Source organism: Nesoenas mayeri (assembly GCF_963082525.1).
Source record: "Nesoenas mayeri genome assembly, chromosome: 4".
Taxonomy (NCBI): domain Eukaryota; kingdom Metazoa; phylum Chordata; class Aves; order Columbiformes; family Columbidae; genus Nesoenas; species Nesoenas mayeri.
In genome coordinates, this window is record NC_137540.1 from 23,922,401 (window position 1) to 23,935,592 (window position 13,192).

A 13,192-nucleotide genomic window follows, 5' to 3' on the forward strand; every position below is an offset into this window, starting at 1 on the left:
GCAGCAGGATAATTAACGTGTGCCGAAGAGCAACCATTATCTATGTTTAGCTCTCAGGCCAGGGAGCGGGCGCTGCCCGGGCAGGCCACCGACAGCAACAACCCTTGCGGCACTGCTGGTCAAATGCACCCAAAACATTTCCATTTAAAATAATAATAAATAATTTTTAAAAAGCATCACATCTCAGAGTTGGAGCATTGGCTCTCTTAGTGCTTTTGCAAGAACTCCAGCTCTCCAAGGCAGCAGGGCTTGGAAGAGTCACTGTTTTGCCCGAGAGCATCATTTGGTAGCTGTTACTAAAAGTGACTGTGGAATTTGACAGCTTCCTGGAAATAATCCCGCCTTTGAAGACAAACAGCTGGAAACAAAACATCTCACCTTCCTCCAGGAGATGTCCCATCAGGTGACAACAGAAAAAACCCCACATTTTTCAGGAGCAGGATGAGAGGATGAGGCAGCCATGCAGCACACAGCCCACACCTGCAAATGCAATGGTTTCCCTGCTGTGCTCCCATTGATTTTTAACATGCACAAATACACTGCCATGCTGTGAGGCAGCAGCCTGATCCCTGAGCCCTTCACAGACCCATCGCTGGGGGGGTCTGCACCATCCACTGGCACCAGCTTTGTGCTGCAACTGGGTGGGCTCAAACCCGGGATGGCGTGGCAGGGGCACAGTGTCGGGTTTTGGTGTAATTGCCCAAGGAGACCTCACGGTCAGAGCGTCCCTGCCTGGAGCAGGCTGACACGGCTCCTACATCCAAATTTAATTATTAGTTCTGCAGGGCGGTCATTGAGCAGAGCAGTGCGCTCCCGAACTGCCCGGGGCCGAGGCTGCGGTCAGGGCTGCACCGTTCTATTTCCACGCCCTGGAGCTATTCTGGAAGGAAACCTCAGGGCCAAAAATAAGTAAAGAAAGCAAAAGCAGAAGGATGCTCGGGGAATGTCGAGGAGAAGCTGAGGTGCTGGCTGCAGCCTGTGAAAGGGGCACTCTTGCCATGCAACATGGTGGCCAGGACACCTTCAAAATGTGTGTGCGGGACACCAGGGGCCACCCCTGTCCCAGCTCCCACCTCTCCCCACATGCTGTCAGGGTTTGGAGTGCACATGTGCAACAGCCACAAAGCGATGAATAAGGAGAGGGTGCACCAGCGACAATGTAAGGATTTGGGACCCCTTTCTCACCTCCCATACATCTCACTGCACAAACCTACATGCAAACCAACATCAGCCAGGCACAGAGCTTGTGATTTTTTTGCAAACAGTCAATTTTAGAATAAAAGTGGGAGGGCTAAACATCTAAAATGCACTACGTGTCAACCTTAGTTATTAGTACACAATATTTATATATTGGCCTTCTGCAACTAAACATTTTGTAATATTTTCTTTTTCTTCTCTGAGGCAGGAAAGCAAATGAAGCAAATTAACTCTACACACCTGGCAAGAAGTGGAACACAAGCAGCTCTGTAACCCGAAGCACTCTGAGGCAGCCTAAACTCTGGGAAACAGAAACACAGCAAATCACTGAGGCAAAATTACAGGGTTATCACAAATCCCAGCACTTCCCACCACCACCCAGGTCCTAATGTGTTTGAGCAACATCTATATATCGTGTTTCCTCTTTTTTCTTTTTCTTTCTTTTTCTTTTTCATTCCTTTTATTTTTATTTTTCTCTTTTTTAACCTTTTTTCCAGGAGGAAAAGACTATGCACATCAGCTAGAATAAGTTACCACAACTGATCACACCACCAGTTTGCTGCCTCCATCCACATGTGAGAGCCCTCAAACACAGCCATACAACAGAAACAGGAGAGGGGAAAAAAATAAATAAACCTCAATAAAAGGGCCCATTTTCAGGAGCAGAGCGGGCAAAGAGCCCAGGTTTATTGCAGAGTCAAATCACTGTCTTTGGACAGACAGACATCTGAATGGTGTGGAGACACGCTCTGCAGGCTTCCCACCTCCCCATCAGTGCACGCCCTGCTCAAACCTGCACAAACCCTGTGTTTGGGCTTAAAAGGCTGCCATTTACAGCAGAATCACAGCGGGCAGCATCGTAAGTGCTGAGTTTGCACCAGGTATTTGTTATTGTGTGCACATAGGAGCTGCACAACACATGTACATATAACCATATATACACAGACACGTGCGCGTCTGTTGCAATAAGCACCTTAACAATCAGGCACTCATTATATTTTTGAAAAAGAAGGCTTGGAAAGCTGTCATGCTATAAGAAACCTACTTTTTGCTCAGCAGGTCTGGGATGGGAGACCTCTGCTCCCCAGCTGCAGGTCCAGCTCCTGCTTATAGAAACCCGATTCCTACTGCTGAAACAAAAGAGCAGCCCTTTGCAGCTTTGTAATTCAGGGGATGAAAACAATAAAACTTGAACTGCAAACCACTTGCTCGCTCTGCATCTTGTATGTCTCCATAGCGAGTTAGAGGTGCGGTGCGGATATTGACAGCCTCGGTGGATGCTGACCCTCGCATGTTATGTGCCACCCCATGGTGCTCAAATCCTCAGGGCAGCACCAAGGGCATCACAAAACTCCCAGGACACGGCTGAGCTAAAGGGAGACAAAAGATTTTTTCTGCCAGTTTATCATTCAAGTGCATGACATTGAAGTAAGCTGGAAGAAAAATTTCCTTAGAGCATTCGAAAGGTTTGTGATGTTTGGGGTTTTCACTGAGGTCAGAGGCTGTTTTCCCATGGCTGAGACTTTTCTTTTGTTCAGACTGACGGCAGTGGCGATGCCGTCAGAGTTTTTTTCCTCCTGCTGAAAAGGGCAGAGAAACACGAGCAAATTCTCCCAGTCTCACCACGTGCTTGGCAAGGAGCAGCTCCCATCACAGAAATCCATCACAGGGAGCAAAGAAGAGGCATTCTCATGAGAATTTTTTCTTCCACTGATATTTCCATGTTGCTGAAGATTGAGAAAAGGGCCAAGGCAAAGGCTTGCAGCTGACTGCAGCCTGCCATGGGAAGCCCGGGGCACTCAGCTGCACCACCGAAAACGCTGATGCTGGGTGGAGGGTGTGCTCCATGGGCCATGAGAGTTTCTCTGTTTCTCCCGTCTAAGTCAGGAAAATACATGGGTTGAACAAACACAGCTTGCCTGCTGTTGTTACCTCAAGATCAGCCATTGCAGTTGGGCTTGGCACTGCTGCCTCTCACTGCTGCAGTCACACCGGCTACTTATTAAAAAAATATATATATATATATATTTTCTTCTTCTTCAAAAGGACAAAAACAAATAAACAAGAAGAAACCTTTCTTTTAAGATGACGCAGACTCATGTTTTCACAAACCCAAATGTGACCAAAAATTTCTGCTTTAAACCCCAAATGCGGAATCATTCACTGCATTCAGCTCCACAGGCCATGCCCAACATGCAAAACTTGTCATCTGAGTGAACAAGAAAAATGCATACATTGATGTGGGCATTTTTTATCCTTGCCTAACCCAGTGGGCAAGCTGACCTTTACAACTTCATCAGCCAATCAACCCGAAATGGGAAGCAGGGTCACCTCCAGCAGAAGCAGAGCCTGCAGCCAACCTTCCCAGCTGCTATTCGTGCCCGCCTGCCAGCACCGAGCAGGAACACTCACTTCAGATGTTCTCTGTAGACACACACATGCCGCAAAAAACAAGGACACGAGCTACAAATTACTTAAAATCATTAAAGTGAGCATCTTTTGGCCACGTTATCTCTGGCCATTCAAAACTTCCCCCTGTGGAGTGCCCCCTGCCGTGGAGCCCCTGCTGAAGGCGTTCATATATGGATGAACAGCATTCGGTGCTAAGGCTGTTCAGCCTGGAGAAAAGGAGGCTGAGGGGAGACCTTATCACTCTCTACAACTATCTGAAAGGAGTTCGTAGGATGAAGAGTGCTGGTCTCTTCTCACAAGTAACAAGTAATAGGATGAGAGGAAATGGCCTTAAGTTGCACCAGGGGAGGTTCTCATTGGATATTGGGAAAAATTTATTCCCAGAAAGCATTGTTGGGCATTGCAACAGGCTGCCCAGGGAAGTGGTGGAGTCACCATCCCTGGGGGCGTTTGTTTGAAAGACCAGTAGATCAGGTTCTTAGGGATAAGGTTTAGTGCCAGAGTTAAGTTAACTGTTGGACTTGATGATCTTAAAGGTCTTTTCCAACCCAAATGGTTCTATGATGGGGACAGCCCAGTGCCACCAGTGTGCCTGGACACACACCCACCCACCCTCATGGACACATACTGCCAGGTGCTCGGCATGTCCCTATAGCCAGACAGGAGGTTTCCCAAGCCAAGGGCTGAGTTTCCCAGCTGCGATGCCCACAAGGGACAGTTTCATAGGAAGCCAACCCAGCAGGACCGGCAGGCGGCAGCCAGCCCTGGCACCAGCTCCCTGGCCTTTGGGGAGAAGCCAGCCAGCAGGAGGCAAATTTTGGGCATTGCTGGCAGGGACATGTGTGCAACTACAGCACGTGCAACAGCAGCATGTCCCTGGGAAGGCACACAAAAGGGCACCCACGTGCTGCGTGCCCTGTTTGCAAGGCACGTGGCCCTCCCACTCAAACTAATGCCAAATCACCCCAGTTTTTATCTCTGTGTATGAAAGAAGAAGAAAAGGAGCACCTGCCGTGCCCTTTGCTGGAGGGCGAAGGCGAGCAGCCTGTCCCTGGCTGTGCAGCACTGCTGATCACCCCAGTGCCACTCGCAGGAGGATGAGGAATGGAAAGAGAGTTGTGCACAAATTGAAAAACAAAACAAAACAAAAAACCATTTCACAGAGCAATTTCATCCCATCCTCGCGATGTCCTGGCCATCCTGACCATGGGCTGGGCTCACCACAGAGCTGTGGGATGCTCCTCGCTTTCCATGAGGGGCCCAAATAAAACCTCCTGGTCACCATCCTCACACAAGCACCACCTCTCATGGCCCCTGGGATGTGATCCAGCCCCGTAGCTGAGCCAGCAACCAAAATATCCTGGTTGCTTGAGCAGCAGCACCACTTGCTGGCCATGGGAGAATTCACAGCAGCGCCCTTTGCCACACAGATGAGCCAGCAAACACGCCACTACTACAATTTTTAACCAAAGTGACAACTGTCACCCAGCTCTTTTTGCACCTCTGGGCTGCAAGGAAACCCACACTTGTTATTTTTCACCCCAGGTATGGGGCTGTGCACTGGCATTTTGGTACCTGCAACCCTGACAGGCATCATCATCACCATCACAGCATCCCCAACTCCTCATATAGCTAACGCAAGGGGTCCAAAAACTAAGGGGTAAGTCACAGCAAAGGTATCCACCGTGAAGTGGGGGGCAGAAGAGGCAGGATCAGGAAAGTGTCTTGTTCCTAGGGTGGTAGCACAGAGAAGCTGCACGTTTTAGAGCTGATGTCATACAGAAACAGAAAAAGCTTACACATGGTGGAAATTAAAACATAAATTCCACTAAAACCAGGAGCTGTTCAGCTCTCAGCTTTTGTGGTGGTGGAAAAAGTCTACAAATTAACTGCAGTTTTGCTATAAGTAGTTAAAAAAAAAAAAAAGTTTTTATTTCTTTACTGCTTCTTTAATTCGGTATTGCAACACCCAGCAATGCCAGCGCTGACTCTAGGCAGCTGAAAGGCATGCACCCACCTGCACTGCCTCCTTGGAGACCATTCCTGCAGAGCCACATCTCTTCTCTGCAAAACCGTGCAGCTACACAACAGCCCACGGCTTTCTCCATCAGCACCAACACCCACACTATGTGGCTTGTTCTACATACACAAACAGGTAAGAAGAGGTTGCATGGGATGTTTAAACAAATAACGTATTGTTTACTTGCTCGCTGGTAGAAGAAAAAAAAATATAAAAGGCACACTAAGTAATCTTGGATCTACCTGGACATGATAAGCCCTTTTCCATCGCTCATCTGTGTCTCTGCTGCAGCGGACCTGGCAGTGGGGCCACCACAGGCAGCCAGAGCCGGTGGTCTGGGAGAGCCCCTATGCCTTGGGAAGAGAACAGCCCTGGCTTACAGCAGGTGGTGGCCATAACACAGCAAAGCCCCAGATGCAGTTCACTGGGGTCATTAACCAGTTTTCCCCCCCACTGCTGGCTCACTTTGGGGCAGAGCTTGGCTTTTGGGGTGCCTGGAAATGGGGAAGAGGGGGGTGGGAGCACCTCTCAGTGCCTGCTTTCCCCTTCATCCCCAGCGTGCTGCAGTGTCCTGTGCAAACAGCCTGCCCTTTGCTTCCCGCTGACTCCAGTCTGGATCCAAATCACAGCACCCGACTCCCCCAGGAGACAAAAACCAGCAACACCTCAAACCACACCACTGTGGAGTCTGATGTTTTTAATGGTAAGCAAGGAAATCACCAGGGTACATTTCAGCTTTGAAATATGAGTGCCATCAATGCAAAAAAAAAAAATAATAATACAATATAATGTTTTCTGTACATTTCTTACAAAAATATTACATACATCCCATCCCAAAGTGGTACTTTGCACGCTGCTGAGCCCATGCACCACACGTGCACACACCAGCTATAGCTTTCCCTCCTTATGCACAGGACATGGAGCCAAGGGAAAGCTCCCGGTGGAATCTGGGCAGATACTTTTAGTGCAGTGGTAGGTAAATATGAGGTGTGAGCGCAGGGACCCTTCTGCTGGGCACACCCAGGCACAGCTCCTGGAGCAGTGAGCCACCACCATGCTCTCACAGCAAGTGGGCAGCATCACCTCATTGGCACTCACAACTCTCAGCTGCTCTACCTGGTTTGGTATCAGAAACAGCTTTTCTCACTGCAATTTGGCCTTTTCCCCATGTTCAGCATCACCTCCTGCTTCACACCCCGTGCCGGGTGCCCAGGTGGAGGCCTGGCGAAACCACCTCCATTTTGTCCACAGCATCTTCTCAGAAAGAAGTCAACCAGGCCATATAGCAAATAAATTAAACCCCTCCTCACGCCCCCCCATCCCAGTGCCCCCCAGCACTGACAACAGTGTTAGGTGCACATCAGTACCCATCCTGGCAGTCGTTGTCATCATAGTCAGCAGCGGGTTTGTTGCGGAGGGCGCCCGGCCGCCGCTTGCGGCTCCCGCTCTCCAGGCTCTGCAGTGAGCTGTCATCCCCACGGCTGCTGGACTCACGGGTGGCATCCTCTTGGGAGTGGCTCTCTTCATCATCATCATGATCATCCTCCCGGGACTCACTGTTGTTGCTCTCCGTGGATCTGCTGTCCTCACCCGCATCATCCTCTTGGCTGCCGTCATCTTCTGGCGATGCGCTCTGGCTCTCAGCTGATGTGCTTGGCACATCCCCATCGGGGCTGGAGTCATTCCTATCCTCCTGTGACTCCTCTCTGGTGTCCTCTGGAGACTGGCTCTGATCACCATCATCTTCCCCAGACTCGCTCTGGTCGCCCTGTTCTTCCTCAGACTTGCTGTCGGGTACGGACGGCACGCTCCTGTCCTCAGCAGACTCCTGGTCCTCCTGCCCTTCCTGGGACTGGCTGTCTCTGTGCTCACTTGATGTGCTCACCACCTCCTGGGAGATGTCCTCTGGGGAGTCTCCCAGCTCTTCATCCCTGGACTTGCTGCCCTCACCCTCTCTGGAGCGGCTGTCCTCCCTGTCCCCTTCCTCCTCCTCAGACTGGCTGGGGCTGTTTTCCTCTGACTGGCTGCTGGTGGGCTCTTCCGACTGACTTTTGTCCTCCACAGATGGGCTGTCTTCTTCTGAATGAGTATCCTCCACCTCTGGGGACCTGCTATTGCCCTCTTCCCAGCGGTAAGAGCCAGCCCTCCGGATGCTCTCCCGGCTGCTCCCCAGGGCACGGGGACCAGCACGATGCCCCTTGTAGCTGCTGCCAGGGCCATCGAAGACAGAGGGGTCGTCACCCTGCATGGCTTCATCCTCAAAGTCATAGCTTTCCTCTTCCTGGCTGCTGCTGCTGCCCCCTCCCTGCCTGTAGGTCCGCTCGTACCAGCTGCCGCGGTAGTTCCTGTACTGGCGGTGATCTGCGCTGATGCTCTCGCTGCTGCTACTGCTGCTGCTGTCACCGTGCCCTCTGCCAGCCCCGGCGTCCCCACGGCCAATGTCATGGCCATCCTCACCTGCTCCATCGACACCAGCCACGTAAGTAGGACCTTCGCCACCCTCCTCCTCCTCCCTGTTTGCATCAAAGGTGTCATCCCCACTGTCATCCTCCTCATCCAGGAGCCCACCAGCATGTTGGGGAAGCCCATCACGTCCAGTGCCGGGGTGCTCTCCATCATCACCATCAGCAGCATCACGTGCATCCTCCTCCTAAGGAGGTGACAAATAGAGACAACTGTGAAGGCTCACATGTCATGGGCACTTTTGGCATTGCTGACCGTGCACAGGCCAAGCAGTGCCCTGATTGACAGGAGATTTGGGTCTCCTGGCAGACCAAAACTCCCCTCTCTTCTCACTCACCAGGAAACCAAGGCTGTTCTCCCGTCCGGCATTCGTGTCCTCATGGTCCACCTGATTCAGGTGCTGGACCTCCCGAGCTCTGTCTCCCTCATCTCGGCTGCTGAGGTCCTTGCCTACAGCGTTCCCACCCGCCAGATCCCCAGCAAGGGCATTGTCTCCCCTCTCCGCATGGGCAGGAGCATGTCTGCCATCTCCACCAGCCAGCTCATTGATGTCACCTTCATTTGCTCTGTCCTGGAAGTGAAATATAGAAACATTTTAGTTGGAAGAGACTCTCAATATCATCAAGTCCAACCATTAACTTAACACTGTCACTAAACCGTGTCCCTAAGAGCCTCATCTACGTGTCTTTTAAACACCTCCAGAACCGTGACTCCGCCACTCCCCTGCACATCCTGTTCCAATGTCTGGCAACCATTTTGGTGAAGAAGTTTTTACTTTGGTTATTTTAAATGCCACTGCATGTTTACTGCTATTGCTGCAGGACAACATATTGCTCCTATAATCCATGCAAGCACTCAAGCCTTTTTCATTGCTTGCACCTCAGCCCTTCACCTGTTTCTGCTGATGCAAGAAAAAAACAGCCACCAATAAAAAAGCAACCCAGAAAAGCCCAAACCATGATGGTTCAGAGCACAGAAACTCCCTTTTTCAGGAGCACCCCCCACCTTACCTCCTGCTGGGCGCCACGTCGGAGACGGGTCGGATCCTGGCTGGGCACCTAAGCACATCCAAGAGACATCTGATCAGTGACCAGCAGTTAAGCCGTGTACCTCAGGTGGGGAAAAACTGCCAGGGCTTGGGGTTTGGGTACCTGTGCAGGGGGTACTTACAGGGTGGGCATAGGCTACAACCCAGAGGAACAGCACCAGGAACACAGATCTCATGTTGGTTGCGGTCCTTGCGGCTGCAAAGGGGAACAAAGTATTTTCACATGCCCCACAAAGCCCTTCTGAATGACACAGCCTCACCATCCCAGCACACGACGCCCAGCCTGACAATGTCATCAAACGAGCCAAGGATTTGTGCTCGTGACACCTCCTGGCATCTCCTGTACAGGGACTTTAGTTTGGAGTTTGAAATACCTGGCCATGTTCTTACAGACTTTTTGTCTGAGCATCATTAAAGAGCATCATCCAAATTTCCTGTTCCCATTACGATGACAACCACCACCCCACCAAACTTGGTGGCCAAAATGGGAGCTAGTGCCATGAATAAGCAGCACTTTGAGACCACTGGCTGCAGAGCTGTGCCTCCCACCTGGCATGGTCCCCAAAAGCAGAGCACCCCGGTAAGATAACCCTGCAGAGAGCCACATCCCTGGTGGCCTCTTGGTCAGTCTGGCATCCTAGGGAAAAGCCCCTCAGAAGTAGGAACCCTCTGCCAACTCCAGCAGTAGCTGCTGCAGAAAGCAAGGGCAATGCCATTGATCAGAGAACCATAGAATCATAGACTAGTTTGGGTTGGAAGGGACCTTCAAAGCTCATCCAGTCCAAACCCCTGCCATGACCAGGGACATCTTCAACCAGATCAGGTTGCTCAGAGCCCTGTCCAGCCTGGTCTGGGATGTCTCCAGGGATGGGGCATCCACCACCTCTCTGGGCAACCTGGGCCAGTGTTTCATCACCCTGAGTGTAAAAAATTTCTTCCTCATGTCTAGCCTGAATCCTCCCCTCCTTTAGTTTAAAATCATCACCCCTTGTCCTTTTGCAACAGGCCCTGCTAAAAAGTATGTCCCCAAATCTACAACCCCTCTCCCCAGATATTGCCATTTTCACTCAAGGCAATGCCAAAGTAACCCAAAGTAACGAAAACCTTTACCTCGAGGTGTTGTACAAACCAGCGCTCTCCTCCAGTGCTGGGGATGGGGCGAGCTGGCTGCCTGCAGTGGGATGTCCCAGGCTGTGTGTCCCGGCGTGGCCGTGCGGGCATTTAACCACTGGCCAGCACCGGCCCCGGGCCGGGGGCAGCCAATGGCACCAGCGGGCAGCACTGCCCCACGCGGAGGTGTCACCGGGAACCGGCCTCCCACACTTCCTCTGGCCTCCGCCGGGACGCCGGCCCTAAAAAAGCTTCTTGTGGTTTTAGGATGACGAGACGAGCTGGCAGCTAATGACTGACTGTGCCGGCCCTGTGTTTTGACTGCTAAATTTATTCCCTTCTCACACACTTCCCACCGTGACACACACACACACGCGCGCGCAAACAACGACGGCATCACCCGTGCCGAGCACTGGATCTCGTCCCAGGGACAGCATCCTCCTAACGTGTGCAATTGGGGTGGCATTTGCCCCGTGCCATGGGGAAGGGTGCTGAAACCCACATGAGATCATTCCCTTGCCAAGACTCAGCCTTCCCCTGTGCTTCGGGGCAGAAGCACAAAGCGCCATTCTGCAAGGAGAGGTGAGAGATGCCCCATCCCTAGAGACATCCCAGGCCAGGCTGGACAGGACTCTGAACAACCTGATCTGGTTGAAGATGTCCCTGTTCATTGCAGGAGGGTTGGACTGGATGAGCTTTGAAGGTCCCTTCCAATCCAAACTATTCCATAATTCAAAGATTCTATGGTTGACATACCTATTTTCATGCCCACCTATGCACATGGGCAAGGGAGAAAGGAAATACTGAAATGCAGGTGCATAAGGAAGATTGAAACAACCCCCGCAGCCTCAGCACAAAGGGACAACAGCACCCCCAGAGCTTCCTCAAGCTGCTGGCCAGGGGACAAAAACTCTGCTCTGGAAAACATGGGCAACAATGCATGTGTATGGGCATAAATACACATGGGCACATGTATAGAATTATATATAAGAATACACAGAGATGCACGCACATACCCCAGGGTTTCTAGATGTAGCACACATTATCTTCTCCAAACAACACGGTATGCTGGAAGCACAGATAACCTCTCCTCACTCACAGGTAATACAAGTAGGAGTTTGCAAACCCCCATGTGCACACACATGCACAGACCCTGACACGCCGCACCTCTCTGCCTGGGGGGTTTGGGACAGGACTGGCCATATGCCCGGTGTGGCCCCTGCCTCCTGCCCCTCAGCCGGCCCCAGCCTGGGCGGAAAGAAGTTGACTTCCTCACCTGGATTTGGCTGCTGCTAAATTCTCCGTGCCCACAACACCCCCTCTCTCCTAATAAAAACATGCCCCAAGTGCAAATAGGCTGCTTTGAAGAGGGCAACACGTTCCCTGCTCTCGAAGCTGGTTTCTCCCCATGGCCAAGCCACAGATGATGAGTATGACCATAGGGAGAGGGGCCGGGAGTAGAGTGCATACGGATGTTTTATTAGGGGTGAAGTGTAAATGATGGCATTCATGCTCTGTGAGGAGTGTTGGCACATCCTCGCTGGCTGGGAGGAGGTGTTTCTGCTGCTCTGGGTAGAAGAAAGAAGCCTTCAGATGGGGATGGGTGGGCTGCTGTGGCAGGAGAAGCCTGCAAAACACGTCTCAGCCGGACTGTCCTGATGTAGAACCATGGAATGCCACTGTCACCTGCAATGGCCCCTTAGTGCAGGGACTCGAATTTGCCAGAGGTGCAGGCACAACACAGGGGACACAGCTGCGGGCTTACAGAGATTCATAGGAGATGCTGGCACTGCAGAATAAGTGACTTAAGGAAACTTGAGCAGGGTCAGGATTGAGACGGCAGCTTATCTGAATTTGCCTAGGATATATCAACCCCAGACAACAGCATCCCCTGTAATGTGACACCACCATGGCTCAACAGAGCCTCTTGTGAAAACAGACAGACCACTCTACTTAATTGCACCCTCCAGAATCTCCTGCCTTTTTCCCCCACCGTTATCAGCTAGCAGACCATGCGGACTGTGCAAGGACCACACCGGTGCTGAGTGTGATGAGCATCTTTTTCTCCTTCCTCCTCCCCTCCATGCAGGGATGCCCTGGTGCAGCCCTGGCCCCACCACCCTCCTCGCAGCGCTCACCCTCGAGATGGGCACCACTGAGGTGCTGGCTCTCAGGCACACGTGCATCCTTGGCAGATGTTTTCCCTCTTCTTCCTTACCTGGCCGCTGTTACAGATACTGTGGGATGTATTTTCCTCTTGACACGCAACAAAATTATACCCCTGTCCCCAGTTAGATATGAGTTCATGTTGCCAACCTTTTTTAGGCGCCTCCAACAACTACCATAATATTTTTTCTTTTTTCTTTTTTTTTTAAACATCAGACCTGCATTTAACTCAGCCCCCAAAGACCTGGTGCTGCCACAGCTCCAAGTGCCACAGTGTGAGAAAGGGACAAACACCAAGCTCTGCATGCCTGGCCTTTTTATAACACAGGTCACTTGCTGGCCTGCTGGCCACTCGTCCCTGAGGTCACCTCCCTCTCTTCAGGTGGCCCCAAAACACTGGTGGCACCAGCACACCCAACAGCACCAACTGCCAGGACTCTGACCGGACTCCGATCCCCGCAGCCTCTGCTAGTCATGGGTCAAAAGACCAAGATCTTTCCGCCAAATCTCTTCCAGAGAGCATCCCCCAGCATCAGCCTGCCCAGGCGGTTCTGCCTCTGTTTTGCATGGAAAGGAAGCCCCAGCCAACACAGGGTAACCTCACAATAAGCCTTTAGAGAAAAAAAAAAAAAAAAAAAAAAGGCAATAATATTTAGGATTACTGTTGTTACATCAGAGGTGAGAAATGGACTGAGGGTGGTGGAAGCAGCTCTCTGACTGGCATTTTAAATGCCACCGTGTTTCCCCAAGTCCCACTAGAAAGAACATCCTCTCCC

The 13,192-nt window shown here is 51.5% G+C and overlaps 2 protein-coding genes across 2 annotated transcripts in view; one reads left to right on the plus strand and one right to left on the minus strand.

Annotated features, from left to right (window-relative positions):
• Positions 1-6,989: 6,989 nt before the first annotated feature.
• LOC308040020 (uncharacterized protein) lies at positions 6,990-9,316 on the minus strand (the record flags this gene model as incomplete). Its single annotated transcript, XM_080343829.1, has 4 exons — positions 6,990-8,279; positions 8,430-8,663; positions 9,103-9,150; positions 9,263-9,316. 4 exons carry the CDS (start codon positions 9,314-9,316, stop codon positions 6,990-6,992), a joined length of 1,626 nt encoding a protein of 541 aa, XP_080199955.1.
• A 272-nt stretch (positions 9,317-9,588) lies between these two features.
• SPARCL1 (SPARC like 1) overlaps positions 9,589-13,192 on the plus strand; it is a gene marked incomplete at both ends in the record, with an annotated part of 37,315 nt that continues 33,711 nt past the window's right edge. Inside the window, one exon of the mRNA XM_080343830.1 lies at positions 9,589-9,720. Within this exon, the coding sequence (XP_080199956.1) occupies positions 9,589-9,720 (132 nt within the window). The remainder of the gene's footprint in view (positions 9,721-13,192) is intronic.